Source organism: Plecotus auritus, assembly GCF_963455305.1.
Source record: "Plecotus auritus genome assembly, chromosome: 10".
NCBI lineage: Eukaryota > Metazoa > Chordata > Mammalia > Chiroptera > Vespertilionidae > Plecotus > Plecotus auritus.
Window position 1 is genome coordinate 14,762,164 of NC_137785.1, and position 27,345 is coordinate 14,789,508.

At 53.8% G+C, this 27,345-nt stretch overlaps 2 protein-coding genes across 5 annotated transcripts; one reads left to right on the forward strand and one right to left on the reverse strand.

The window, feature by feature from the left end:
- The first annotated feature begins 166 nt into the window (after positions 1–166).
- Positions 167–9,525, forward strand: RTN2 (reticulon 2). 3 transcript variants are annotated; one of them, XM_080643864.1, is made up of 10 exons: positions 167–376; positions 2,299–2,343; positions 2,465–2,935; positions 3,032–3,289; positions 5,449–5,656; positions 6,028–6,166; positions 6,305–6,374; positions 6,500–6,546; positions 7,799–7,857; positions 8,135–9,525. In XM_080643864.1, the coding sequence occupies exons 1-10, from the start codon at positions 343–345 to the stop codon at positions 8,214–8,216; spliced, it is 1,413 nt and encodes a 470-aa protein (XP_080499990.1). In that variant the 5' UTR covers positions 167–342; the 3' UTR covers positions 8,217–9,525. The 3 variants fall into 3 exon arrangements, with proteins under 3 accessions (XP_080499990.1, XP_080499991.1, XP_080499992.1); XM_080643865.1 differs by having other exon boundaries at positions 175–376; positions 2,302–2,343; XM_080643866.1 differs by lacking the exons at positions 167–376; positions 2,299–2,343; positions 2,465–2,935; positions 3,032–3,289 and adding an exon at positions 3,875–3,962 and having other exon boundaries at positions 8,135–8,622.
- A 7,662-nt stretch (positions 9,526–17,187) lies between these two features.
- On the reverse strand, positions 17,188–21,548 carry FOSB (FosB proto-oncogene, AP-1 transcription factor subunit; the record flags this gene model as incomplete). 2 transcript variants are annotated; one of them, XM_080643868.1, is made up of 5 exons in its annotated part: positions 17,421–17,559; positions 17,700–17,855; positions 18,845–18,952; positions 19,199–19,519; positions 21,423–21,548. In XM_080643868.1, the coding sequence occupies 5 exons, from the start codon at positions 21,546–21,548 to the stop codon at positions 17,557–17,559; spliced, it is 714 nt and encodes a 237-aa protein (XP_080499994.1). In that variant the 3' UTR covers positions 17,421–17,556. The 2 variants fall into 2 exon arrangements, with proteins under 2 accessions (XP_080499993.1, XP_080499994.1); XM_080643867.1 differs by having other exon boundaries at positions 17,188–17,855.
- Positions 21,549–27,345: the final 5,797 nt, after the last annotated feature.

Here is a 27,345-nt window from a genome sequence, read left to right on the forward strand (position 1 = left end):
CTTGTCCCCCAAGCGGCCTAGCCCCACTCCTCTAGTACAAAACCACGCCCTCCTCTTGGTGTTGCCCCGCCCCCTGTCCTCCCTCAGGCTCCGCCCCGCCTGCCCTTCGGCCCCGCCCCCAGCTCCGCGCTGCAGTGCCTTCCCCGCCGCGGCCCCGCCCGCCCCGCCGAGCCGAGCAAAGGGCGGCGGCGGTGGTGGCGGCTGCGGGAGCAGCCCGTGAGGAGGAGGCGGCAAGGATGGCGGCGGCGTCGTGGGCTCGGTGGAGATGAGTGCCCGCGGCCCCAGGCCCAGGGCGGCGTGGCCGGAGTGGGCGGGGGTCCCGATGCAGGCCCGAGGGGGGCCATGGGGCAGGTCCTGCCGGTCTTCGCCCACTGCAGTGAGTAAGGGCAGGCTCCGGCCTGGTGTGGGGCCCAGAGGCCCGGGTGGGCTCCTCCCTGGTATCCTGTCCGCACCCGGCCGCAGGAGAGCAGGGATGGGGGAGGGGGTGACGGAGACAAAGGATGCTCTCCCTTCCCCCCGCGATCTAGCAGCAACGGGGGCGACCTGACCCGGAGGACCTGAGTGGCACAGGGCGGAGTTGGGGGGCACTGAGATAACTGGCGTGGGGGCGCGCTGGGCGCTGGGATGTGTGGCCAGGCCTCGCCCCGGGGATGAGGACGTTTGCCGGGAGCTGTCCCCATGCCTGGTGCTGGCCGCAGCGGGCGGGGAGGGCGGTTGAATGGAGGGGTAGAACCAGGATGGAAAAGAGAGGTCTGACCGTCCCCCCCATCACCCACCTTCGCATCCCACCTCTGTTTTCTGCCCTGACTCACAGGCAGCCCCGACCTCGCCCAAAGTGTTCAACCTCCTGTCCCTGGGAAGCAGCCATTCCTGGGTTGGGGCGAGGACTCCTGGGTCCTTCGCAGGCTTTACCACTGGTTAGTAGTAACCCTGGAAGAGACTCACTCTGCTCCGACCCTCTGACTCCTGGCATCCCATTCCCCAGCTAAGGAGACAAGATGGGAGCAGAAGGAGTCTGATTCCAATTTCCAAAGGGTATTGAGCATCTCCTGTAGGCAAAGCCCCAAGCTCGGTAGCTGTGAGGGGCTGGATTCCACAACTGAAAAAGCCTTGTCTGACCCTCTCGATCTCGGAGCCCAGAGCTCTAGTAGTTCTTGTCTCACACTCTGTCCCACACTCCCGTGGTTCTGACAGCTGGGCATTTCAACACTCGCAGATCTAGCCAATTGCATGTCTGGGAAGTCCAGATGCCAAAATTCTAAGAATGTGTTATTTCAACATTTTAGAGTATCATCCCAAAATTCTAAGGTCTTTACTGGGCTTATAAAGGGTGGCCCTACATGATCTCCCACCTTATGTATCTATCATCCCTCATCTCCCACCCTTCTTCCCCTCAGTTATCCTGCTCCAAGCTCATGTTTGCACCTCTCTTTTCCTCAAATATGCCAAACAGTGCCTGCATTAGGGCCTTTGCACTGAGCTTTTCCATCTGCCTGGAAGATTCTTCCCTAAATACCTGCATGGATTCTTCACTCAAATGTCATCTTATCAGAGAAGTCTTCTCACCACCCTGTCTGAAGGAGCACCCTCTCACGGCCTCTTCCCTTATCGAGCTTTTTTCTCCACACACTTAAAGCACCAATGTCATATATTTACTTGCTTATTGTCTGTCTCCTCTATAAGCTTTTGAGGGCAGGGATTTTGTCTGTATTGTTCGCAGTTGTATCCTTGGGGTTAAGACGGTGCCCAGGACATAGCGGGCTTTCACCAAATGGTTGTTGAAAGAATGAGTGGATTGATACCTCCTGAAATTCCTCATTTGAAGAATCTGAAATTAGGGTTCCTGGACTTGAACTTCTAAGACTGAGCTTCTGATAGAAATGAATTAGGCTTGCCCAGCCGGTGTGGCTCAGTGGTTGAGTGTCAATCTATGAACCTGGAGGTCACGGTTCCATTCCTGGTCGGGGCACATGCCCAGACTGCCGGCTTGATCCCCAGTGTGGGGTGTGTAGGAGGCAGCCAATTAATGATTCTCTCTTACCATTAATGTTTCTATCTCTCTCTCCCTCTTCCTTTCTGAAATCAAAAAAAAAATACATTTAAAAAAGAAGTGAGTTAGGCTTTACAGTCTGTGCAAATGTTGTAAAGACCCTGGGATTAAAAAAAGAAAAGAAAAGGCCCTGGGATTCAACTATTCTAAGATTCCTTAACTCTGACCATCCAAGTTTCCAGGACTGGCACACTCCAGTGATTCAATCTAAACTTCTAAGAATCTTTTATTTTCTCCCCTTCTCCCAGAAGAAGCTCCGTCTACAGCCTCCTCTACCCCTGACTCCACGGAAGGTAAGTGGAGGGTGAGGACGTGAAAATGTGACTTGAAAGAGGCTCACCGCTGGGTAGGAGGGTTGAGGAGAGCGGTCAGGGTCCTCCGAGGAGGAGTTCACGCCTCCTTTGCTCACTGCAGGAGGGAACGACGACTCGGATTTTCGGGAGCTGCACACAGCCCGGGAATTCTCAGAGGACGATGAGGAAGAGACCACGTCGCAGGACTGGGGCACCCCCCGGGAGCTGACCTTCTCCTACATTGCCTTCGACGGCGTGGTGGGCTCCGGAGCGCGCCGGGATTCAGCTGCCCGCCGTCCCCGGCCCCAGGGCCGCTCAGTCTCGGAAACGAGAGACCCGCCCCCTCAGCCCGGCCTGGGCGACAGCTTGGAGAGCATCCCCAGCCTGAGCCAATCCCCGGAGCCTGTGCGCCGGGGAGATCCTGACACTGCTCCTCAGGCCGAGCGCACCCCGGAGGACCTGGGGCTCCAGCTGGACCAGCTGGACTGGGTGGCCCGGGGAGCGGGGTCCGGGGAGGACTCTGCCACCAGTAGCTCCACGCCACTGGAAGACGAGGAGCCCGACGGATCAGAGGCTAGAGAGACTGGGAAAGGTGAGATGTCCCGACGTCACAAGGGGTGGGTAGTTCGTCTCTTCTCAGGGCACCTCCAAGGTGAGAGCTCATGGCCTTCTCTCTCTAACGCGCCAGAACTGGACCTACAACTCGAATTCGCTCAGTCCTCGCCGCCCGGAGCCTTGACTCCACAATCCAGCCCTGGCTCTGGGACCCCCCAGGCCCGGACCCCGTCCCCACCCGGATCTGGGGATTCGAACTCATGGCCTGCTGAGCCCTCGCTGGACGAGAAAGAGGAAGAGCCTAGGGGGCATCTGGATCGGGAACCAATCACGGGGCAGTGCCTTGTTAGCACGGACCAATCAGAATCCACACTGGAACCACACCTTCTAGGTAAACTGCTTGAGTGAAGGTGCTCCTTCGGATTACAGCGAGGGTGGGAGGGTTGCAATTTGAAGGGACCAACTTCGCTAAGGAATGGAGAGTGGAGAAGGGAGAAGGCATTACTATTGGCTGGACATATTAATTCCGCCCTTTAAATGCCCATTATCTAAGATTGCCATTGGCTTTTTTTTATATAGATTTCCACTGGGAAGTTAGCCCTTCTGCGAGCATTAGGATTGGCTGATTGCTAAAAAAAAAAACCAACTCTTTTGGAGTGCTCCCCCTAGAGGCTGATTTTGGACAGGCCAGATCCCAGAAAAAATAAAGCTCTCTTCTGGATGTGGCTGTGGGACATTTATAAGTAAACTCTGTGCCTTTTAAAAACTCCTCTACCCTGACCACATCCGTTAGCCAGTGGCAAACAGACGCTGCCTTACTTTAAAATGTGCTCAGCCTCCACGAACCGCCAAGGGCTGCTTATAGACACCACGGCTTTGGGCTGTTTACAAAGAGAACCACCCCTTTTTGGAATTGTCCCCACCTCTGTGGAGAGCCATTGGCTGGGTACAAAGGGGCCCCGCCCCCCCTGCTCCCTCCCTCTGGGTTCCACTGAAGTGGGCAAAAGCCCCGAGAAGCAGTGGTGTCCGCAGCCTTTCACTTGGAGCAGAGATGGGGAGTAAAGGTGGGCCTGCGGGGCGGGCTGGGATGGGGGCTGGGGGACGGCGGAAAGGGATCCAGATTCGCTACCGTCCTCAAATCTGGGAGGATGTTTCCTATTGGTCCCAGACTCCCCAGGCTGCAGGCTGAGGCTGGGGGGTTTGGGGGGTGTCGAGGGAGAGCGTGGAGGGAGCGTGGGGTACCCTCTCCCCCAAGACAGGGCTTTGGAGTCTAAGAGCAGGAAGGCACCCTCCCCCAGCCTCAGGCCCAGGCGGCGCTGTCACTCAGGAGCTGGATGGGCCAACACAGCTGCAGGCCAGGCCCCCTCCCCCCAGCGTGCCTAAACTTAGCCCCCGCCTCAGGCGACCCGGTCCCTCCCCCACCTGCTGGCGCGGGCCTTGGGGAGCCTGCAGGGGAGGTCCCTGCGCCTGGGGTGTGGGGGGTGGCCTGCCCTAGTTAAAGGTAGACGGGAGGATGTGTACAGGGAGGATAGGAGGGGGAGTCAGACTCTGAGAAGAACCGTCGGGATGGGTCAGAGTTTGACTGGAGCGAGGGTGAGAGGATGAAGAGCGTCTGGAAAGAAGTGGAAGGGTCTGGGCTCCTGGTTCAGGACTCAAATGGGAGCGGATTATGGGGAGGCGGATACAGTGTATATGGGTGAGATGAGACATTGGGTCTGGAGGTTATTGATAGGACCTGGGAGGTGGGTCTCAGAAAAAGGTCAGAAATTTGGGTGAGGGCTTAGGAAGGAGGATGGTGATTTTAATACATTTAGGACTTAGAAAAATGTGCTAGTAGGGATATCACTTTACACTATCAGGTTGCCCCAAAATATAAAGAACAGTAACACGCACCGCTGGGCAGGATGCTGGGAAAAGATCACCATCACTGCTCATGAAAATGAGAATTGTTACAGTCCTGCTAGTAAGCCATCTGACAGTATGTATGACATCCACCCAGCCGTGCCAAGCCCGGGAATCTCTCTCAGAAAGAGATAAGAATATCTGTAGAAGGCTGGTGCTTGCAGTACTGTTATGGAAAGGAGGGTAGGAAACAGGGAATGGTCCAGCAATAGATACATGATTGGATAACATGAATGCCAGTGAAGCTACACTTCAGAGAACTGTGGCGCTCTGAATTAAAAAGAATGAATTAAGAGCTATTCCAGTTGACTAGCAGGGAATTCTAAGAGGGAAGATAGATCGAGACATGTGTGATGCAGAAAAGTGTATATGTGATTCCATTTCTCATAAATAATGACCAAAAATTGGGTCCACACATAATCTATGCTTGGAGAAAGATAGAGAGACTTGCCAGATGGTTAACTTGGGTTTTCCAAGAGAGGAGGAGAGGCAATATGGAATAAAAGACACTAAAACTTTGGAAACTGGGTGAAGGCTGACACGGCTGTGTCAAGGGGTCATGGTTCAGCCCTGAGACAGGAGATGGGAGGTCAAGAGGTCAGCCAGGCCAGGCCCAAACCGCAGCCTGATTGCTCCCCTCCTCCACAGTGGCGGACTTGCTGTACTGGAAGGACACGAAGACGTCAGGAGTGGTCTTCACAGGCCTCATGGTCTCCCTGTTGTGCCTCCTGCACTTCAGCATCGTGTCCGTGGCTGCCCACGTGGCCCTGCTGCTGCTCTGTGGCACCATCTCTCTCAGGGTTTACCGAAAAGTGCTGCAGGCCGTGCACCGGGGGGACGGTGCCAACCCCTTCCAGTGAGAACCCCCAGCCCTAACCCTGACTGTCCAGACCCTGGTGCTGACCCTAAGTCATGACCTATGACCTCAGTTCAGGCACCAACTTCTCACCCTGGTCCTGACCCATCCTATTCTCCTCTTTCTGACTCCATCCTGCCCCTGCCCCTGACTAAACCATGCTCTGACCCTTCACTTGCAGCCCTAACCTGTAATCCTAACTTCTTAGCCTTAATCCTTGATCCCATCTCCTGACCCTGACCTTGACCTTAGACCTCTACACCTGGCCTTCCCCCAAACCCCATTTCTTGCCCTTGTCCCAGCCACACCTCTCAGCCTGGGCCCCCACCCCCCCACCCATTGAGTTACCTCACACCCTTTTGTCTTCTCAGGGCCTATCTGGACGTGGACCTGACCCTGACTCGGGAGCAGACAGAACGTTTGTCCCAGCAGATTGCCTCCCAAGTGGTCTCTGCGGCCACCCAGCTGCGGCATTTCTTCCTGGTAGAAGACCTCGTGGACTCCCTCAAGGTGCCCAGAGCCCCCCTTCTCCCCTGGGTTCCCAACACTCACCTTCCTGCCCCTGGGGGGTAAGAGGGCCATTGCTGGGTAAGTTCACAGCCTGGGGAGCGCCTTGTAAGCTCTGCTGACCCTGACCCTCACCCCCAGCTGGCCCTTCTCTTCTACATCTTGACCTTCGTGGGTGCCGTCTTCAATGGTTTGACTCTTCTCATTCTGGGTGAGCTGGGAAGGCTGTGGGGGGCTGGGTGAGGAGGTGGGTCATTGAGGGGAACAGGGACCTAGATGGAATTGTTAATCTCTTGTGAGAATCCTGACCCCACCCCCCCATCTCTGTGCCCACAGGAGTGATTGGTTTATTCACCGTCCCCCTGCTGTACCGACAGCATCAGGTGAGTGTGACAGGCCCTCTGACAGGCCCTCAGTTGGCAGTATCCCAGCCACATATGGGTGGTCTGGCTGCCGCCCGCCCCCTACAGTCAGGGTTCCATTGACAGATGTCCCAACCAGAGACAAGAGGACCAACTGGTGTTTCTGCCCCTGAAAGGACCCGGGTCTGACTGACATATGTCCCAGCCAGGCACAGGCGCTCTGGCTGCTGCCTCTCAATAGAGCTAGAGTCTAACAAATATATTTAAACGGCCAGAGACAGGCATTTTGATTGGTGTCCCCTAACAGAGCCAGGACTTGACTGACATGCCCCAACCCAAGGCAGGTGGACTAACTGATGCTCCTCCCTGACAAGGCACCTGAGGTCTGACTGGCAAGTCCTAGCTGCAGAGAGTCAGTCTAACGGATGTCTTCTTTCCCTGGCACAGCCTCACACGGAACAACACGCATCCTAGCCAGAAACAGGCAGACAGATTCATGCCTTCTCCCCCCGGCACCACCAGAGACTGACAAACACATATTCCAGCTGCAGACAGACACACAAACTGACGCCATCTCTCCTTACACCGTAGTCTGGGTCTGATGGACACCATCCCAGGCAACACAGGTGGACCGACTGATGCTCTCACTCCCTAAAATGGCCAGGGACTGACGTCTCCGTCAGAATCGGTGGATGACTTTTGCCCAGAATGCTGACAGAACCAAGGCCAGCTGACATATATCCTATCCAGAGACAGACAGATGGACTGACATTCCCTTCTCCAGCACAGCTACGAGTCAAATAACACATATCCCTGCCAGAGATAATCCTACCTTCTTCACATGCTGGAATCATCAGACCTCAAAGTCAACCAACACTATGGATTAAACTAGTATTTAAATCAATGACAGCTAACAGTAATGCCTCTACTTTCACTCTATCCCTAAACACACACACACACACACACACACACACACACACACACACACCCCTCACTCAAAGATTTACAGTCATGCTCAGGAAACAGACTCACTGTCAAATTCTCCAGTCTACCTGACATCACTCCCCACACAGACTGTGGCTCAACCGACTGACACTTCAACTTGAACTTCTGTCTTTCAGGGTATTTTATCAGGTTTAAAGTTGAAAGTGGAGTGGTGGGTCATCCCCCCAAATCCTGATTTGGATGTGGGGGAGAAAGCAGCCTCCTGCATAAATTAGGAAGAGGAACCCCCCCTCTAATCTCTCCTTTGATCCTTTCTTGGTCTCCCCAGGCCCAGATCGACCAGTATGTGGGATTGGTGACCAATCAGTTGAGCCACATCAAAGCTAAGTAAGGGCATGGGATGGAGATGGGTGAGATGGGGAAGGGGGAATGTGAGAACTCCCCATTCCCTGTCCTAAATCTCCTGGGGTTGAATGCCCCCTTCTCAAAGTAGGGTGCCAGACAATTCCAACAAAAGCCATTAAGTGGAGGGCAGGGCTCGCTTTGGGGACTCACCTAGTCCCCCAACCCAGCTTTCCCTTCAGCTTTCTCTTACGTTCTCAGAATTGTTAATTCTGAATTCTCAGCGTCTTGCCCCACGTGACTCTACCTGTTTCTCCCTCAGGATCCGAGCTAAGATCCCAGGGACCGGAGCCCTTGCCTCAGCAGCAGCCTCAGTCTCCGGATCTAAAGCCAAAGCCGAATGAAAAGGGCGTCTCTGTCTGCGGGACGCCTGCCCCCACCACCTGCAGCCCTCTGTTCCCCTTGGTCTCCCTTTCATCCCCACCCTCTTCCCTTCTCAGCCCCAGCCATATCCGGGTGGGTGTCTGGATCTCTCACACCAGGCGCAAATTGCCTGAGCGGCCAGGACTACATTTCCCAAGAGGCTCTGCTCTAAGAGTCCAGGAAAAGCGAGGCACCTTGGCCGAGGTCCTGCTGGTACTTGTAGTTGTCTAGCTAGGGCCCCCGCCCTGCACTTACCCCGCCGCTGGAGGCGACGGGCGGGGTTGGTGTCCTCTGGACGCTACTGGACCCAATCCAGGGCTTTGCATGGGGCCCAGGGGAGGCCTGAGCTTGGATTTACACTGTAATAAAGACTTCTGTGGAAAACCCAAGGCTTCTTGTTCTTCAAGCCCCCTCCAGCTTTCACCTTCCTTCATTAAAAGTACTTAAGCGACACTCAAGGAGGAACCTTCCCCATCTCTGCAGAAGAAGCCCCCTGGACCATCTGTTTAGATTATGGAATGATTGAGGGGAGGAGGCTGACAGATTGCCCATCCAAGGGCTAACCAACCCTTGGCAGCCACTTCTAATACCTGTGCTCAAGGCGGCACCCCTAGCCATTCCCCACACTCTATCTGCTGCACAGCCATCTCATCTGAGATCCGGACACACGGCCACTGCCTTCTGAACAACTGCCCCGCAAACATACCCAAACTCATAACTTGCCCTACCTGATTTCCATATAGGAATGTCCTCTCTGCCCACATTGTCGCCTGGCCTGAGACCCGGAGTTGGCCCTGGACTTCTACTCCCTCACCCCTCACATCTGATCAACCACAAAGCCATGTCTATTCCATTTCCCAAACTTCTCTCATCCACCCACTTCACTATGTTCCAATGGTCTGGGACCAAATACCAGGCCTCATGGCCTCTATGGCCCTCAGGTTCCAACACTGTAACCTGAGGGAGGAAGAGAAATGACACTAAAGTCTGAAGGTTCACAGACCTGAATTTGAATTCCAGCTTCACTACCCCTTGGCTGTGTGACCTTGAGCAAGTGACTTCACCTCTTGAAGCCTTGGTTTCCTCAAATGAAAACGTGTCCCCATAACCATATCTACGTGCAAAGCCCTTGTCACAGGGCCTGGCACACAACTAATGTCCATTGAGCAGAAGCTGCTATTGTTATCTATGACAGGATTTCCCAAACCTCAGTCCTTCCTTCAGAACCTTCATGGTCATTCTGTCACCTGTTCTGCTACTTACCTAATATTTTTCTTCAAATTGGTTTATTAAAAAAAAAAAAAAAAAAAAAGCCCTGGATGGGTTGATTGGAGTGTCCTCCCTACACGGAAAGATTGTGGGTTGATTCCCAGTCAGGACACATACCTGGATTACCAGTTCAGTCCCCAGTGGAGCATGTATGGAAGGCAAAGGATATCTTTCTCTCTCTCTCTCTCTATATATATATATATATATCCTATTTAATAAAAGAGTAATATGCAAATTGACCATCACTCCAACACACAAGATGGCTGCCCCCATGTGGTCAAAGATGGCTGCCCCCATGTGGACACAAAATGTCCAGCAGGGGAGGGCAGTTGGGAGGGACCAGGCCTTCAGGGGAGGGCAGTTAGGGGCAAACAGGCTGGCAGCGGAGCAGTTAGGCATCAATCAGGCTGGCAGGGGAGTGGTTAGGGGGTGATCAGGCTGGCAGGCAGAAGCGGTTAGGGGCAATCAGGAAGGCAGGCAGGTGAGAAGTTGGGAGCCAGCAGTACTGGATTTTGAGAGGGATGTCCAACTGCCGGGTAGGATTGGGCCTAAACGGGCAGTTGGACATCCCTCGAGGGGTCCCAGATTGGAGAGGGTGCAGGCTGGGCTGAGGGACACCCCCCCCCCCATGCACCGGGCTTCTAGTATATATATAATCAATGAACAGATCCTTGGGTGAGGAATTATTTTTATTTTTTAATATGTATTTTTAAAATATGTTTTTATTGCTTTATGGAAGGAGGGAGAGGGATAGAGAGATAGAAACATCGATGAGAGAGAAACATCAATTGCCCCCCCGCCCCAGGGATCAAGCCAGCAACCCTGCTGGGAATCCAACCATGACCTCTTGGTTCCTAGATCCATGCTCAACCACTGAGTAACACAGATTGGGCTTGGGTGAGGATTAAAAAATAAAAGACAAATGTCCTTTTAAAGGAAATGCTACTTAATCCCTAAGGAAGTCAGTATCACTTGCCAGAAATAGACAATAACAGTAACAATAAACACAAAATTATTAACATTTAAAATGTTTGTTAGTAACAGAATAATAGATCTGGGGGGGGGGGTGCGGCGCAGGAAGAGATTAACCAAAGAATGTATATGCATACTAGAGGCCCAGTGCAGGAAATTTGTGCAGTGGGGGGGGGGAGGGCGGTCCTCAGCCTAGTCTGTGCCCTCTCGCAGTCTGGGGGGCCTCAGGGGATGTCTGACTGCCAGCTTAGCACTGGCGTGGAGGCGGGAGAGGCTCCTGCCACCCCAGCTGTGCTCACCAGCCCTGAACCTGGAGGCTTCTGGCTGAGCTGTGCTCCCCCTGTGGGAGTGCACTGACCACCAGGAGGCAGCTCCTGTGTTGAGCGTCTGCCCCCTGGTGGTCAGTGCGCATCATAGCGACCAGTCGTTCCGCCCATTCTGTCAATTTGCATATTACCCTTTTATTATACACTGAGTGGCCAGATTATTATGATCTCTGAACGCATAATAATCTGGCCACTCAGTACATATAAAAGCCTAAGCCACCAGAGGACAGGCCGGTAGCTATGATGTGCAATGACCACCAGGGGGCAGACGCTCAATGCAGGAGGGGAAACCACAGGCATGGAAACATGGAACAGATGGATGAATCTCAAAGGGAAGCGGGGAGAGGGGAGGGCAGAAAGAGATTAACCAAAGATCTTATATACATACTAGAGGCCCAGTGCACAGACTCATGCACCGGAGGGGTCCCTCGACCTAGCCTGCACCCTCTCCCAATCCGGGACCCCTCAGGGAATGTCGGAGAGCCGGTTTCTGCCAGATCCCAGCAGGCCAGGCCGAGGACCTTTAGTAATAGTAATAATAGTCTCTCATTCATCCTACAAGTATTTACTGAGCATCACCTGCTACCTGCTCAAGCACTCTTTAGGCACTAAAGACACAGAAATGAACCCAAACTAAGTCTGCTAGTATAGTTTCATGGAGCTAATATTCTAGCGGAACAGACAGATGGTAAGCAAATGGACATAGACTATAGCAGGGTGATGGAGAAGAGGCCAGCAGAGTAAGGGGATAGAGTGACAGGACTTGCTATTTTAAACTGGCTAGTCAGGGAAGGTCTCATTAAGTGGTGATATTGGAGCAGAGGCCAGGGTGAAGGGAGGCAGGGAGTCATGTGAGCATGTGGAGGAAAGCAGGTTCAGGCAGGGGAATTGGCAAACGCAATGTCCCTGAGAAGGTAGCTTGCCTGGTATGTGTAGCAGAAAATCTTTATGCCAAAATTCAAGTAAGTGAGGAGAGAGGAATAGATGGGGTCAGAGGGGTGGAAGGGGCTGGACTATAGGGATTTATTTGTAAGGCCATGGTGAGAACTTGGACTTTTACTCTGAGATGGGAGCCATGGAAAGGTTTCATGTCGGGGAATGATATTGTTGATAAAGGATCACTGACTTAAAAAAAATGGGGGGATCACTGACTTCGGTTATAAAAGGATGACCTTTTTAGTAATAATATTTATGATGGCACAGGTTTGGTTCACCCAGGTACGGGGTGGGCTGCGTACTCTTCGTTTCTAAGCCTGTTTCCCCGGCCATAAAATGCAGGTACAGAAATGGATGGTTTCTAGTGGCTAAGCGGAATGGGGACAGAATTTCTGTCATCCCCAGCACCTAGGACAGGGCCTGGGACTCAGTAGGCGATCAAATATTTGAATTATCATAGGTGTTCGTAAGTCGCTGAAGTTCCATGAAAGAACAGCAGGTGTCGCCCCAGCCCCATAGCCGCCTGCCGGAGCCTCCCGGGTTTGGTTAAATCAGACCCTAGCAGAAACCCACTCACTCGAATTCGGGTTTTTCAGGAAAGAGACTTCCGAAGGCCAAATGATGAGTCTCTTCTCTTGAAAAACGGATTTCTCACTTGAAAAAAGGGGGCTCTGGCCCTTTAACAACTACTGGAGAGTGGGCCAGTTTCTCGGGAACCGTTTCCCAGAATGCACGGCGTTATGCAAATAACGGTTTCCAAAGCGAAGATGATTCGTACCATGTAAGACAAAGATAAAATTTTGGAAGTTTATCAGTCATAATAAATAACCGGTAGGAATTTTTGGTTATTGAAGTAAACAATCCTATTACCTTCCAAACTACACAACCATAACTGTAAAAGGTAGGAATTGTTTTGCTTTATATAGCTGGACGAGGGGAAGAGTGACTCGCCCGGATGATCCTCAGTGGTCTGGGGTGCAGGCTTCAAACCTGTAGCTGTCTAGCGACAGAGTGGTTCAATTCCACCTTTCGGGCGATGTGGTTTCCTCTTTTCTCTCGCCTAAATGAATTTAAGAGTGCAGATTGACGCCAGCACCTGGAGAGGTCGCTGCAGTCCTCTGCATCACCGTGTATCCGAAACCTCGCGGGTCTCTTCCGGTGGTTAAATCTTTCCCGCGAATGTCAAAGACAACTCCAGAAGACGAAGAAAAACTCATCTACCCTCTCAGTGCTAGGATATGTAGTTTCAGAATTATATTGGATTTCCCCCTTTCACTTACTCACTCAGTCATTTGTGCTCACGCGTGCACTTTATTAACCAGTTAAATATGTATTCATTTAAATTAATTAATTAATTAATTAATTCACTTATTCAATAAGGATTTGTTCCATGCCTGGCCCTGTACTGGGCGGTGCTGCTCTGGCCTCATGGTACTCCCAGTCCAGTGGAGAAGGCAAACATTAAACAGTCATTAATTAGAAAGGTGATGACTACTGAGAAGGAAAGTACACAGTATATGAGACTATTTAATAAGGAGAGCTGAGTTTAGGTGGGGTCTCAGGGTAATATTTGAGCAGATACCTGAGGACAAGAGGGGATTAGCCAGCAGCGGGGGTGGGGGTGGGGGTTAAGATATTCCTGGTGGGAATCAAGGTGGCCCCAATAATGACGATGGGGACGGTGATAATGGCTGTCACACGAGCTCACTGACTCCTCACTACCGGCCCATTGTGCCGCGGAAGAAACTGAGGTCGGAGAGATGAAGTTTCTTGTCCAAGGACACCCAGCTTTGGCAGGCCTCCAGCCCCAGGTTCTCAGACCCCTGGAGCGTGGACCACTTCTCTGTACCTTCTTTTGCAAGCCAGCTACTCACCAAGTCCTGTCTGCTCTACCTCTTCAATTACTTTTCCATCCTTCGCCTCCCCTCTCTCTCCCACAGCCATGGCCCTGTTCCAAGACGCCCTCACCCTGTAGTGTCCCCACCCTAGCATCCTCCCTGGTCTCGTGCCCGGCTCTTGCCCCTTTCTCTCCCAGCTACCGTTATCCTAAAAGGCTAAGGGGAGTTCCTACAGCATAAAACTGTCCCCGCCTTTCTTGTGCCCAAAACCTGCCCTGGCTCCCAGTGCCCTCAAAAGAAGATCTAAACCCTTCGTCTGGAATTGATGTCTGCGGGATGTGGTCCCTGCCAACCTTTTCCTCTGCACCTTTTGTCCCAGCTACGGTGAACCTCTAGCTTCCTCAGAGTATCAAGCCCTCTCTCAACCAACAGCTCTCTGGACTGTCAGCCCCAGTCTTTTCCTACTTATTCCCTTCTACACTCCCTATTTATCCTCTAGGACTCAGCTCAGCTGTCCCCTTCTTGAAGAAGTCTTTCTTGACTCCCAGACCAGATTAGAAGCCCCCACTGGGCTCCCCCAGGCCGGTGGACTCTCCCAATCCTGTTCACTTTGGATCATCCCTGACTGTACCCCACTGGACCGTGAACCCTAGAAGCGGGTAGCCTGGTCTGTCTCAGTCCCTGCAATGTGTCCAACACTGCACAGCATAGGGCTGGGGGCATAGCAGGTACATAGCAAAAATTTAAAAAGTAACTAATAAAATCCATGACAAGCCCTAGCTGGTTTGGCTCAGTGGATAGAGCGTCGGCCTGCGGACTGAAGGGTCCCAGGTTAGATTCCGGTCAAGGGCATGTACCTTGGTTGCAGGCACATCCCCAGTAGGGGGTGTGCAGGAGGCAGCTGATCAATGTTTCTCATCGATGTTTCTAACTCTCTCTCCCTCTCCCTTCCTCTCTGTAAAAAATCAATAATATATATATATTTTTAAATAAAATAAAATCCGTGACAACTTTCTCTGCTTGTTCATTTAAGTTACCAGGCATCCGAGTGACCTCTGGAACATCACGTTCACTCCCGGAGTGCTTGCTAAATGCCAATAAGTGCGGGCTTGGGTTTTGTAATGGGGATGGCTCAGCTGTGTCTTTTGGCAAAGTGACAATATTTCTACTTTAGTCAGTCGTGGGTTGACCCTGATATGTTCCTAAGCCAGAAGTAGTCATGCGAAAGGCGAAAGGAAACTAACTCATCTGCATATTTTTCATCATCTATATTTTTGTAGTGCATATGACTTGCAAAGCCCAACTTAAATGTTCTTCAAGAATCAGGAGGTATTCATCAAGCTGCTCTACTTGGCACTTTTTGCTCAGACCATCCCCAGAGCAGACAGGGTCCCACATATTCCTTCCTCATAAGGAAACCTCCCCGGCTCTTGAGTATTTCAGTACCACACACTTCACAGCTAATATTCTGCTTATTTTTTCTAGCAGGAGGCACAACCTGTGTGTGGGAAGTCCTCCTGACTATCTACCCTCCCTCCATCCTGCTGTAGGCTGATTCACTAGCAGGAGTTCTGTGTGTGTGTGTGTGTGTGTGTGTATAGTCCCCGCAGCAATCTAACCTTCACTCCCTCGTGTTGAAAGGAAGGCAGGTGATGGGTGTCAGGAGAAAATAGATCCCGAGGCTTGGTGGATACATCTTTAAGAGCTTTTTATTGGCGACAGTGCAGAACCATGGGGGGAGGGTAGTGGCCCAGTGCCAACCAGTCCCAGCCCCCTGGGGTCAGGTGCAAAATACAAAAAGAGAATCACAAATACAGAATGGGATGGGGGATTCAATAAATCATGGTCGGCAGGGGCAGGCCCTGCTCACAATCTCACACTTGCACCCAGAATTCTTAACGATACAGACTGTAAAAGTCTATGATCCCTCAGGTTTACTCACAAAAATAAAATCTCATGTCCCCAGCGAACCCACAGTCAGAAGGCAGCTGGCCGATCAGGGACGGTCAGAAAGGAGACAGGTGGAAATGGTCAGAGAAACACGGGCTGAGAAGAGACAGAGGGGGAGAGACACGGGAAAGAGACAGCCAGAGACTGCCAGGAACAACTGGCGGGGCTGAGACCGCCAGAAAAGACACAGCTAGAGACAGGCCGACAGGGACGGCTGGAGAGGGACAGGCTGCCTCCAAGTTTCCAGAAGCAGTGTTTCCAATTCAGGGGCATGGCTTTGGGGGCCAGAGTGACCTAGGCTGAGGTTGCAGAAGCGCTCACACACTCACGCGCGCGCACACACACCCATATATAATATATTTATTTATACATAATAGATATAAGTGCCTTTCGGAAACCAGGAAAGGGATAAATAGCTATGGGAGGGTCTGGGAGGTGCGGGCCGGGGCACGTGGAATGTTCTCCATGCAGCACGAGGGTGGCCTGGCCCACCCGATTTTCAAAAATATCAGTTTGCTTCACAATAAAATTCTCATGAGGTGAAGCGCAAGGAAAGGTGGGGTGGGGGAGCCAAAACCAAGATTTGGGACTGGGGGGCGGGGGGAATGGGGAGAGGAAGCTGGGATCACGGGAGCCCAGCCCCTTCCAGTTCACCAGTCCAAAAATATTGGGGGTTGGGGACCAAAGCCTCAGCCTTTACATCTTCTCCGGAAAAATAATGGGGCCCCGCGGGCAACCTCCCTTTCTAGATAAGATGTGGGGGTGCCAAGGGGAGGGAGAAATTGGCGTCCTAGGCCGGGGTAGGGTGATAGGCCTTCAAGAAAAAGGCCACATCGGGGGCTGGGGGTCCTGAGGAGAGAGGCCAAGCGGGTGCACCACTGTCACCCCAACCCCTCTCGAATCTGTCACCCCCTTGAGTCTAACTCACTGTTGAGGGGAGGAAGGAGGCAGACCGGGGGAAGAGAAACCAAGAAGGGGCTTCGGGGAGTGGGGCGCACAATGCCTCGGGAAGGGCTGTCCCACCCGACTCCCCTCTCCACCCTTCCCCCCACAACAGGCCAACTCATTTCACAGTATAAACACTCCAGCAGGACAGGCATCACAGCGCCCCCTGCTGCCCGAATCAGAGAGGCCCAACCAGGAAGGCCAGGAGGGGCGGCCGAGGGGGGCAGACTTGGAATAACACTGTAATCAGACCCGAGGCCGGGGCTGGGCGCGGGGCATCCTCGGGGGTGAGAAATCCAATCAAAGGCGGTTTTGCCGGGAGGGAGCGGCTGGACAGTCAGGGAGGGAGGTTCACATTTCAGACTGAGTCTGGGTGGAGGCAAGGCGGAAGACCAACTTCCCTCCAAAGGGGGCTCAATTCAGAGGAGGATCTAACACATGAAAATGGTGGATAAATAAGCTCAGGTCGGGGCAGCAGGGAGAACCAGCTGATCGCCCCCTGAGGGCGGGTCTGGGAGACACCGGGGAGGGTTCTGTGGCACGTCCGTGTTGGGCCTCTCCAGCCCACCCCTCGGCCCACGCCAGCACCCCTCCCCCTCCAGCCCACAGGTGGGCATCACCCCCACCCCCTCAGCCCCAGAGACTGGGTTGAAGTGAGACGACCAACAGGCAGCTGGGGTGTCCATCCCCTCCCCACCCCCCGCCTCCAAAGTCACCAGCTTTCTGGCCTCGCGGGGCCACAGACACAAGAGGCAGCGCAAAACCCAGGAGGCCCTCCTGTCCTGTCCGGTGCGGAGGCTGCAGAGTCAGGCCGGGGAGGCGGGGAGGCCACGTCCCCGCCCCAGCCTCTTCCCCTCTCTCCCCTCCTCCTCCTCCTCTTCCAAATCTCCCCCGTGTGTTTGTCAGTTTTGAGTCTAAGAGTTCACAGAGCAAGAAGGGAGGGCGAGTTCAGGGGGTCGGAAGGCTGGTCGCTGCCGCTGGTGCGATGGGCGCCGGCGAACGCGGAGACCTCCGGGCAGGTGAGGACAAACGAAGAAGTGTACGAAGGGTTAACAACGGGGAAGGGGTCGCCGAGGACTTGAACTTCACTGTGTGTAAAGAGAGAAGCTGTCAGGTTGGGGGGTGCGTCTTGGCTGGTCTGGAAGGGCAGGGGCGGTGGTGGCGGGGGCGGCAGCAGCCAGCTGAAACCATCTTCCTTAGCGGGCGCTGGCCCCGGCAAATCTCTCACCTCCGCCAGCGGGCCGGGGCCCGGCCCCTCTTCGTAGGGGATCTTGCAGCCCGGTTTGTGGGCCACCAGCACAAACTCCAGGCGCTCCTTCTCCTTTTGGAGTTCGGCGATCTCTGACTCCAGCTCCGCCTTTTCTTCCTCCAGCTGATCTGTCTCCTGAGCCCCCGAGGCCAGGTCATGCAGAAGAGGGAGGAAGGAGAGAAAGACCATGAGCCACTAGAGAAGGTGGGTCGTGGCTGGAGCCATGAAGCCACATCCCTTGGACTTGCTGCGAAGGCCCCGGGCTGGAAGGCAGCTCTGGCTGAGAGGACAGGCCCCCTGAGGTGGGGGTCCCGGTGCAGGAGAACCGGGGCTAGGGGCTTGTGCCTTTTAGGAGCCTCAGTTTCCCCATCTGCCCAGGGAGTGGTGGAGAAGCCGCCAGGCGCACATGGAAGGCTCTGGTTTGTTGAGTGAATGAAGGTTGTTATGTTTGTCATGCTGCCTCTGTCGGACAGTCTCCTCTGTGTCCCCAGAAGGGAACAGGTGGCCCAGGAAAGTACAGCCTTTCCCGGTTGGTTCCTCTAGGAGCAGCAGGCCACCCTGCCAGCCCAAAGCAGGACACTCTCCGGTCCAGGGAGGACGTGAAAGGGGAGGGGGACTGCTGGGTGCCACCAGCCCACAGTCTAAGAACTAGGGGTGGCTGGGGTGGGTAGTGGGGAATTGACATTGGCTAGGAGGAGTTCAATTCATAGAGTCTCTGAAATGTTAAAGCTAGAAGGGACCTGGGAGATTGGACGAGGGGTGGAAGAGATGGAGAAACTGAGGCAAAATGGGTTATTGCTTGCCCAAGACCAAAGGGGAGAAATGCCTGCAGCTCCCCTGTATTCAAGTTTCATCATATGTCACCTCAGCAAGAAGTGAAGGCCAGGACAGTGGTGTGGGGCGGGGGGAGGTGGGGAGGTGGGGGGTCATAAGCCTGGACGAGCGGCCAGGATTGACGTGAGTATGTGAGGGTCTGGGTGTGTGCACAGGGGGACCCTATCTGGCCTCGCCTGTACCTAGTTTCATATGTGGAAGCTCTGGTTCTCAGCCCAGGATAAGGGACAGAGGGTGGGGAAAGAGCCCCCCTTCAGCATGCCCTCACCCCCCTCAGGGGCCATCCTCACCGCCTGCAGTCGGTCGGTCAGCTCCCTCCGACGGTTCCTGCATTTAGCTGCTGCCAGCTTGTTTCTTTCCCGGCGAACCCTTCGCTTCTCCTCCTCCTCCGGGGTAAGCTGAGTAGGGGAGATAAAGGTCATGAGGTTTGGGAACACGGTGCACCTCCTCCACCCACCCTGAACCTCCTCTTCTTCCACAACCCCCAGGAGCCAGCCACGGACCCTCTGGGCCTCAGCAGCTGTGGCGAGGACTCTAGGGTTCCTGCAGCACTGAGGCCTTAGCGGCCCCTCACCCCAATATGAGAAAGTTCCTGCCTGTCTTGTTTCCTCTCCCCAGATGAAGTTCTGATGCCTCTTACTCACCGTCTCCTCTCGGGGTCTCCTAGGCCGGGCTCGGGATGGGCGGGCGGGCCCAGGTCCACTGGTGGTTCCGCTGGTGGAAGGCCCACCACTGCCACTAGCTCCGCCACTGCTGTAGCCACTTATGCCCGGGGTGGAGTAACTGGTTCCAGGCATGTCATAGGGGTCGACGGCTGGGGGCTGGGAGCCCAGTGGCTGTCCCTGGGACTGAGCCATGGAAGAGATGAGGGTGGGTTGCACGAGCCACTGGAGGTCCTGGCTGGTTGTGATCGCGGTGACCGTGGGCACGAAGGAACTGGGCATTTCCCCAAGACCGGCGCACTCCTACGGGGTGACACATACACACACAGGCGTAGACACACAAACAGAGACACCGACACACACACACCCAGCACACATATACACACCGACCCCGTGAGTGAGCACAGGGTGAGCGGGTGTGGATGTGTGTGTCACAGGCAAAAAGCCACAACACCCACCCTTCCACTACACCGTGACGCAGTGGTTAATGAGAGGATCTCTGCTCAACTGGCTTCTACCTCCTCCTTCTTCCTCGGGGAAAGGTTGCACGGTTCCAGCGGGTGGTGAATCACACCCCGAGTTGGTGACTCTTAGGTGTGGGGGGTGGGGAGAAGGCTGGACACAGCCGGGTGACAGAAGCCCCGGAGAGAGTCACAGCCACACACACAGCCACTACACCCCACCCCCACCCCAGAGGCAAGGGGAGGGAGGGGGAGAGGCCTTAGGCCAAGCCTTCCTCTACACTCATGCACATACACACACCCCTCTGAGTGAGAGGATGAGCTGTTGGAGGGTCCGTGAGACCCCCCCTTGCGCAGGGGCGGGGGTCCCAGTGAAAGGGTGTTGGGAGATGGGCCTAGGAGTTTAGAACACGTTTCAAGTAATTGTCTCTCCCCAGAGTGAGGCTGACAGTGACAGGTTACGATGGACGCCCAGGTAGGGAAAAATGACAACCCGGGCTCCCTCAGACTGTCGCGGAGAGGGAATGGTATAGGTCCCGAGCCCCCAAGCCCAAGCAGCGCTCATCTCCCCAATCCCCAAACGGTATCCTAGAACTGCTCCTAACGCTAACTACTCTCCCAGGGGGCGTGGTGAGGGATGGGCTGGTCCGTTGGCCAATCAGCGTTCTGGAAACCCGGAGGGGGCGGGGCTCCTGGAGACCACCTGGCTGCTTCCCCCAGAGTTAGCGGTTCTAGTCCTGTCTTTGGACACCTCGGAGGGACCGGGAGTCCGGAGCAGAGGGAGTTAGAGTGTGCCTGTGCCTGGAGAAGATATGACGGTCACCATATCTCCCGAAGAAACCCCTGCCTACAAACAGACATTCCCTGCCCCTGAGAGCGGAGGGACCGGATCCCCGACCGGTCCTCGCAGACCCATTGTGTAGCAGAGGGTTGCTCCTGTCGCGACACGATCCCCTCGCTCTGCTCCTACAGGCCCGTAAAAGAGACCGTGGCGCCGAGAAACCCATGGTTCCAAGGACAGAGTGGGAAGGGAACTGCACCATACAAATAGGAAGGGAAAGTTGATTGGCTAAAGCTCGCGGCGCGGCGACCAATCGGAACGCCGAGCTGCTCCCTCCCTAGCAACGTGGCCCTGCCGTTCCAAAATAGAACGCTCCCGGGACGTCAGGGGCGGGGCGGACGAAGGGGGCGCCGTGCGCCGTGCGTGCCTCGCGTCAGACGGAGGGTTCCAGCACGTCAGCCGTTACGCACGGGTCCCCCGTTACGTCTCTACGCAGGAGGCGGAGGCAGTGCAGCCGAGATTTCGGCCCACCTTCTCGCTGCTTCGGGAGCTACAGCGCTCGAGTGGGCGCTCCAATAAAGGAGGTAAAGGGAGGGGGCTGCTGGACGCCTCCCCGGGATTTCCCCCACCTGCCTAACCGCGCTAGAGTGGGGACTTGGGTCGGGGACAGTCCCGGAGCCCCCTAAAAGTCCTCAGTCCTGCTGCCGCAGACTACACGTCTCACTAAACGGCACATTCTTTTCACCCTCAAAGCTTATCCCTCTGCGTTCCCTCCCTGCGCTTTGCTTACACGACCAACAAGTCCCGACTCTGCAGTTTGCAAAGTGCGCTGTGAGTCCCTATGCCCTAGCAGAGATCCTGGGTTTTGACGCGTCTTTATTTGGGGTGGGGAGATTGCTCGTTCCACCCTTGCCTAAAAAAAATGAAACCCCACAAAGCAGTACCCCAACTCATTAGAACTTACCTGGGAGGCGGTGGCGGTGGGTGGACTGCCAAAGGAGTCCACTGAAGACAGGTACTGAGACTCGGCAGAGGGTGAGGAGCTGCACCTGGAGCCGGAGTCGTAGTCTCCGGGGAAAGCCTGAAACATTTCCCTGGGCACAGGGGGGGCCCTGTGACCACGCTGAGGTCGCCGGGAAGCCAAGGCTATGGCCGGGTGGGGGAAGAAAGGTGCGAGTCCGGGGTGAGCCGAGCGCGTCCCCAAAGCGCGCTGTCCGGGAAAACTCGGGGTGGGGGGCAGCGTCCCGTTCCAACAATGGCAAAGTTTCTGTGCAATTCCTCTGCGGTGCCCAGGCCCCCACAAGATGCCGCTGTGCCGCCTGAAAGTCCAGGCTCCGTAGGACCCAGTGGCGCGGGGTCGGGGGGATCGCTCCCCCAAAGGCGGAAAGCGCTGTCCGGCTTTATAGAATCTGCTTCAGGTGCTGTCTCCTCCACACGTCCGGCGGGTCCCCCAAAGGAAAAGGAGTAATAAAGAGGACGAAAAAAAGTAAGTGGGTCCTCCAAAATAAAGTGTAGAATTATCCAGAAGAATCCTTCTAAAAACTTTCTCTTCGGAAAAAAATAATAAACAGAATATTCCGCAGCTCCAAGAACCACAACAATAAAGTCCCCAAGTCCCAGCTCCGCGTGTCCCAGTGGTGGCTGTAGCTTCAGTCTTATGAATGAACCCCAAAGCCGCCAGCCGTATTTATATGCCTGGACCCGCCTCCCTGCTTACGTCACCCGCCCCTCTCTCTGAAAACTTCTCCAGATTTCTGGCCCTGCTGTACTGACCCCCGTGCCGCTCGGCGGGAGGATGCTCTGTCTTCCATCTGGTCACCTGCAACACCTTTGCGGCCCCGGGGGTCTCGGGGGCTGCGCTCCGGAGCACTCGGCAGGAGGGGATCCCGGCCCCGCCTCCCCGAGTTCCTGTGACGCAATTAACCATATAAGGAGCTCGGCCGGCTCGGTAGAGTGTTTGTTTGGTAACCTAGCAATTACGTCAGAGGGAATCCCTCGCTCGCTGGCGCGCTCTCCCCGCGCGCTTGCGGAACCCATTCGCGCCTGCGTAGTGCCGCGTCGCCCGCGGGGGCTGGTATTAATAGGCTCTTAGACTATTTGGGGAAGGTCCCGGGGAAGACCCTGGCGGGGGAGACCCCTCCTCTCTAGCAGCTCCTCCCAATTTTCCCGCTGGTGCAGCGCCCCCACTCGAGAGGAAGGTCAGATCGCCAAAAGTAGACCCTGGCTAGAGTGCTGGAGTCCCGAGCCGGGTGGGAGGAGCTGGGATTCTCCAGGTGAAAGTGGAGGTGGAGTGGAGTCTCGAAGTTCTGCGCAGCTTCTGCCCTGCTCTGTGAGCTTGGGAAATGTTTTCCCTTTTTGAGCTTCAGCTTCAGTTTTTTCACCTTGGACGAAGGATGTGGGTCTTGGACACCACTGGCCCCCCAGGTCCACAGTTTGGGAGGTATGCAGGTTTGGAGGGGACGGGTAATGAAACTTAGGGTGTCTCTGCTGATGGTGTTGGTAACCTCTAATTCTCGATTTATTATCCATAGACAGTAAGAATGTGGGGGGGTTTAATAATAATAATAATTGATGCTATGTATTTAACAATAACCAAGTGCCAGCTTCTATACTAAGACTTTCAATACATGATCTGTAATCCTTAAAACAACTTTTGAGGGCTTAGGGAGGAAAATCTTCATTTGGTAAAAGAGGAAAGTGATACTTGGAGGGGTTAAGTAACTTTCCCAGGGTTCCATCGAAAGACAGTCAAACTCAAAATTGTCAAACTCCAGAGCTCCTGCTCTCCTCCTGATTTCTCAGAGCTGCTTGGTTCAGTGAAATTCCCTGAAAAACCCTAGGTGTTGGGATTGTTTAAATGCCAACTGTGGTATAGTAGCTTCCAGTCGCCCAGAGCGGAAAGCCTTGCAAAACCACCCCTGTCTGCTCACAGTGTCCACTGTGGTAACCCAGACTCAGAGGGGTAAAGCTGCTCACCTGAGGCCACCTGAGGAACTGGGACTTGAAAGTCTAATCCGGATAATGTGGAAGCCACAGGCCCAACTCATAAGCACCCACTGGAAAGGGTCCCACCAGTGGCTTCACAATTCTGAGATCTTGGCACTTCCCTCCAAGTGCAGAGCCTGGGCCTGGCCCAGCCCTGGGCTCAGAGGGAGAATCACTTTTTTAAAAAATATATATTTTATTGATTTTTTTTTTTTTTTTTACAGAGAAGAAGGGAGAGAGATAGAGGGTTAGAAACATCAATGAGAGAGAAACATTGATCAGCTGCCTCCTGCACACCCCCCTACTGAGGATGTGCCCGCAACGAAGGTACATGCCCTTGACCAGAATCAAACCTGGGACCCTTCAGTCTGCAGGCTGATGCTTTATCTACTGAGCCAAACCGGTTAGGGTGGGAGAATCACTTTAAAATTGTTGAATCCCACAGGCCCAGAGAAGGGGAGGGTCTGGCTCTGGGTCACACAGCACATCTCAGGCAGAGCAGCAGGGGGTGGTTCCTGATTCCCAGGAGAGTTTGCCTCAGTAGTGGGAAGGGGGAGGGAGATATGGAAAGCTGGACGGACATTGGGGCCAATATGGGAAGGTGGATGCTTCCAGACAAAAGCCCAGCCTCAAGACTGACCTCTACCTCGTCCCCCGACGCCTCCTCTGTCTGCTGCCAGTCTGGACGTAGGGACAGGGACTAGGAAATGACACACCAACCACCAGCAGGCAGTGACTCGGCCCCAGCATCAGACAGGGAGTGACCCCTCAATCCCCTGTCCCATCAAAGCCCCTCATCTCCTCTCCCCCGGAATAAAGATACCTGGCCTGGCTGCCCAAAGACCGTCGCCCAACACAAGTGGCCCCATGTCCACCTAGCCCCTGGTGTCTACTCCCAGGGTCACACTGGGGCATTCAGGCATTCACCCACAACCAGCAACACACACGGCCACATGGAAAAACAGCTTCACACACACACCTGTACATAGAAACACACACCATCACATGGTTACCAGCACACATGACACACACACATGACAGGTACACCTTCCCTACAGGTGCTCGTGGATGTTCTTCACTCAACAATAACAAGGGCTGCCGAAACCGGTTTGGCTCAGTGGATAGAGCGTCGGCCTGCGGACTGAAGGGTCCCGGGTTCGATTCCGGTCAAGGGCATGTACCTTGGTTGCAGGCACATCCCCAGTGGGAGGTGTGCAGGAGGCAGCTGATCGATGTTTCTCTCTCATCGATGTTTCTAGCTCTCTATCCCTCTCCCTTCCTCTCTGTGAAAAATCAATAAAATATATTTAAAAAAAAATAACAAGGGCTAATTCTTATTTGATTTTCACCACACTCCTATGAGGTAGGAATGATCCTTTTACAGGCGAAGAAATGGGAGGCCCAGAGAGTTGAAGTCACTTGCCTAGAGTCACACAGCGAATGAGGGCGCGGAGCTGGGATAAAAATGAAGCATGTGGGCTTGAGAGTCTGTAATTTTAATTATTGTTGAACGAGTTATGTATGTCAATATAGGTGCACGCAGATGGTCACGCGAATGTAGACACTGGGCATTTGCCCCCAAGAGGCAGACCCAGAATCTAGGCAGCCTGAGCTTACATTCTGGCCCTATCAGTTAGTGGCTGGATGAACTTGAGCTAGTGATGTCTGGAGACTGTTTCCTCACTTGGCAATGAGAACAAAATAGTGCCCAGATCATGGGGCTGGTGGGAAGATTACGTGAATACCAATAAAGCTCCCGGAACACACCTGGCACATAGTAGGGGCTTGTTTTATTATCAAGACAAAGCCACTCTGCCCGGCCCGAGTGGCTCAGTTGTCGGAGTGTCGTCCTGTGCACCGAAAGGTAGCTGGTTCAGTCCCCCATCAGGGCACAGCCTGGGTTGTGGGTCCAATCCCAGGTTAGGGCACTTACAGATGGCAGCCAATCAATGTTTCTCTGTCACACATATTCTCTCTCATGTTGATCTTTCTCTCTCTCTCCCTTCCTCTCTCTGAGCATGTCTGCAGGCGAGGATTCAAAAGGAAAAGTTAAAAACAAAGCCACCCTAACCTTTTCAGACATAGAGCCTCCTAGAGATGTCACTGGAAGCAGAGAAACTCGAATCGCATTATAACTTTCACAGGCCCCTGGCACTTTCACCTTGGTGGGCCTCTTCCTAAAATTTTTTTTAAAAATTATATTTCACAACTGCATTGATACAAAGACAAATAACATTATATATATATATATATATATATATATATTTAAATATATTTTATTGATATTTTTACAGAGAGGAAGGGAGAGGGATAGAGAGCTAGAAACATCGATGAGAGAGAAACATCGTTCAGCTGCCTCCTGCACACCTCCCACTGGGGATGTGCCCACAACCAATGTACGTGCCCTTGACTGGAATCGAACCCGGGACCCTTCAGTCCGCAGGCCAACGCTCTATCCACTGAGCCAAACTGGTTTCGGCAACATTATATATTAAAACACTTTCTTTTATCTAGAAGTTTTTCCTTCAGATTTTAAAAGAAATCAAACATTTTCATGGGCCCCTAAGATTGTCATGAGACCTAGCATAGTGCCTACTGTGTGCAAGGGAAAAGTTGGCATTGGACACACTCTCTCTCCCTCCCTCCCTCTCTCAAACACACACATGGACATGCACACCCACCCACAGAGCATGGGGTGAGCAAAGCAAGTCTTTCTCTCTGGGGCTCAATTTTGGGGGCTTCAGGAGGAGGAGAACTTGAGTAAAGAAGAGAGGGCAGAATCCCTGGCTCTACGTGTGGACCAGGCAAGGAGAACCCCGAGGCTTCTGCCCCCACAGGTGAGAGGTGGGGTGGCAGTGCCAGCTTGGCTTGCTCAGTGCATCCTGTAAAGAGCCCTGGGCCAACTTTGCCGAAGGCAGGCCTCAGTCTGTCCTTCCACCCTTTGGCAGAATCGCCGCTACACCATTTTTCAGCTTCCCCATCCAGAGAGCAAGAAGCTTAGAGGACAGTGGGCTCTGAAATTTAATAATGAAAATGAGGAGGAGGGACCTCTGACAGCAAACAGTAAACTGTGCTCAGTGCTTTCACAAACACTTTGTCAGTTAATTCTCACTACACCAGTCTCATAAATAGGTTACTATCTCCATTGTACCGAGAAGGAAACTGAGGCCCAAGGAGGTTAAGCTCAAGAGCAGTGCTGCTCAGCTGTGAAGGTGATCATGGCTCACCTGGGGATCTGGTTAAACTGCAGATCTGGTGTAATCTGTTGTTTCCAGCAAGCCCCTGGGTGAGGCCAAGGCTTCGGCTCCAAGAGAAAGGTCTGTGAGAATTTCTAAGGCACGAGAGGAGGGAGGTTTGCGAATTTGTGTCCTGCTGTCATCACTGTGACCTCAATGAGGGTAGAACCAGTCTGATTAATAGTAACTCCTGGCTCCTCACTGCCCAGCATTGAATAGTGTTACTGGCTGGCTGGGCCAGCTCCCAGTGAGCAATCCTGGAAGCCTCCTGGAGGGGGTGTCTGTGGAGTGTCAGGAAAGCAGAATGGTCCATATTGGGGACTCTTAGCTTGACCTTGCCAATACCCTGGCATTCTGCATTGAAACTCCTCACTCACCAAGGCCCACAGGCCTGGCGCATCCTGGCCAGGGCTGACCACCCAGTCTCACCTCTCCCACCTCCTCCTCAGTGCTCCAGATGCCGTGGGATCTCTCCTTTGTCTCCAGGTCTTTGTGTGTGCCCTTCCTCTACCTGGAACACTCTGCCTTTTGCTTCCTCTGGCTCATACGCTCTTCCTCCAGCTCGTAGCTCCAATAGCCCTTCCTCCAAAAGCCCCGTGACCCGCAGGCTGGGTCAGTTCCCCATCTCTCTTCCCAGGTTCCCCCTCCCAGCTCTGCCTATCTGGG

Bases quoted from the DNA above. Each gene is read 5' to 3' on its own strand.
- RTN2 (XM_080643864.1), top strand. From the start codon at position 343: ATGGGGCAGGTCCTGCCGGTCTTCGCCCACTGCA. The intron at 6,167-6,304 runs GTGCCCAGAGCC...CCTCACCCCCAG, and splicing joins ACCTCGTGGACTCCCTCAAG to CTGGCCCTTCTCTTCTACAT. The intron at 6,375-6,499 runs GTGAGCTGGGAA...CTGTGCCCACAG, and splicing joins TTTGACTCTTCTCATTCTGG to GAGTGATTGGTTTATTCACC.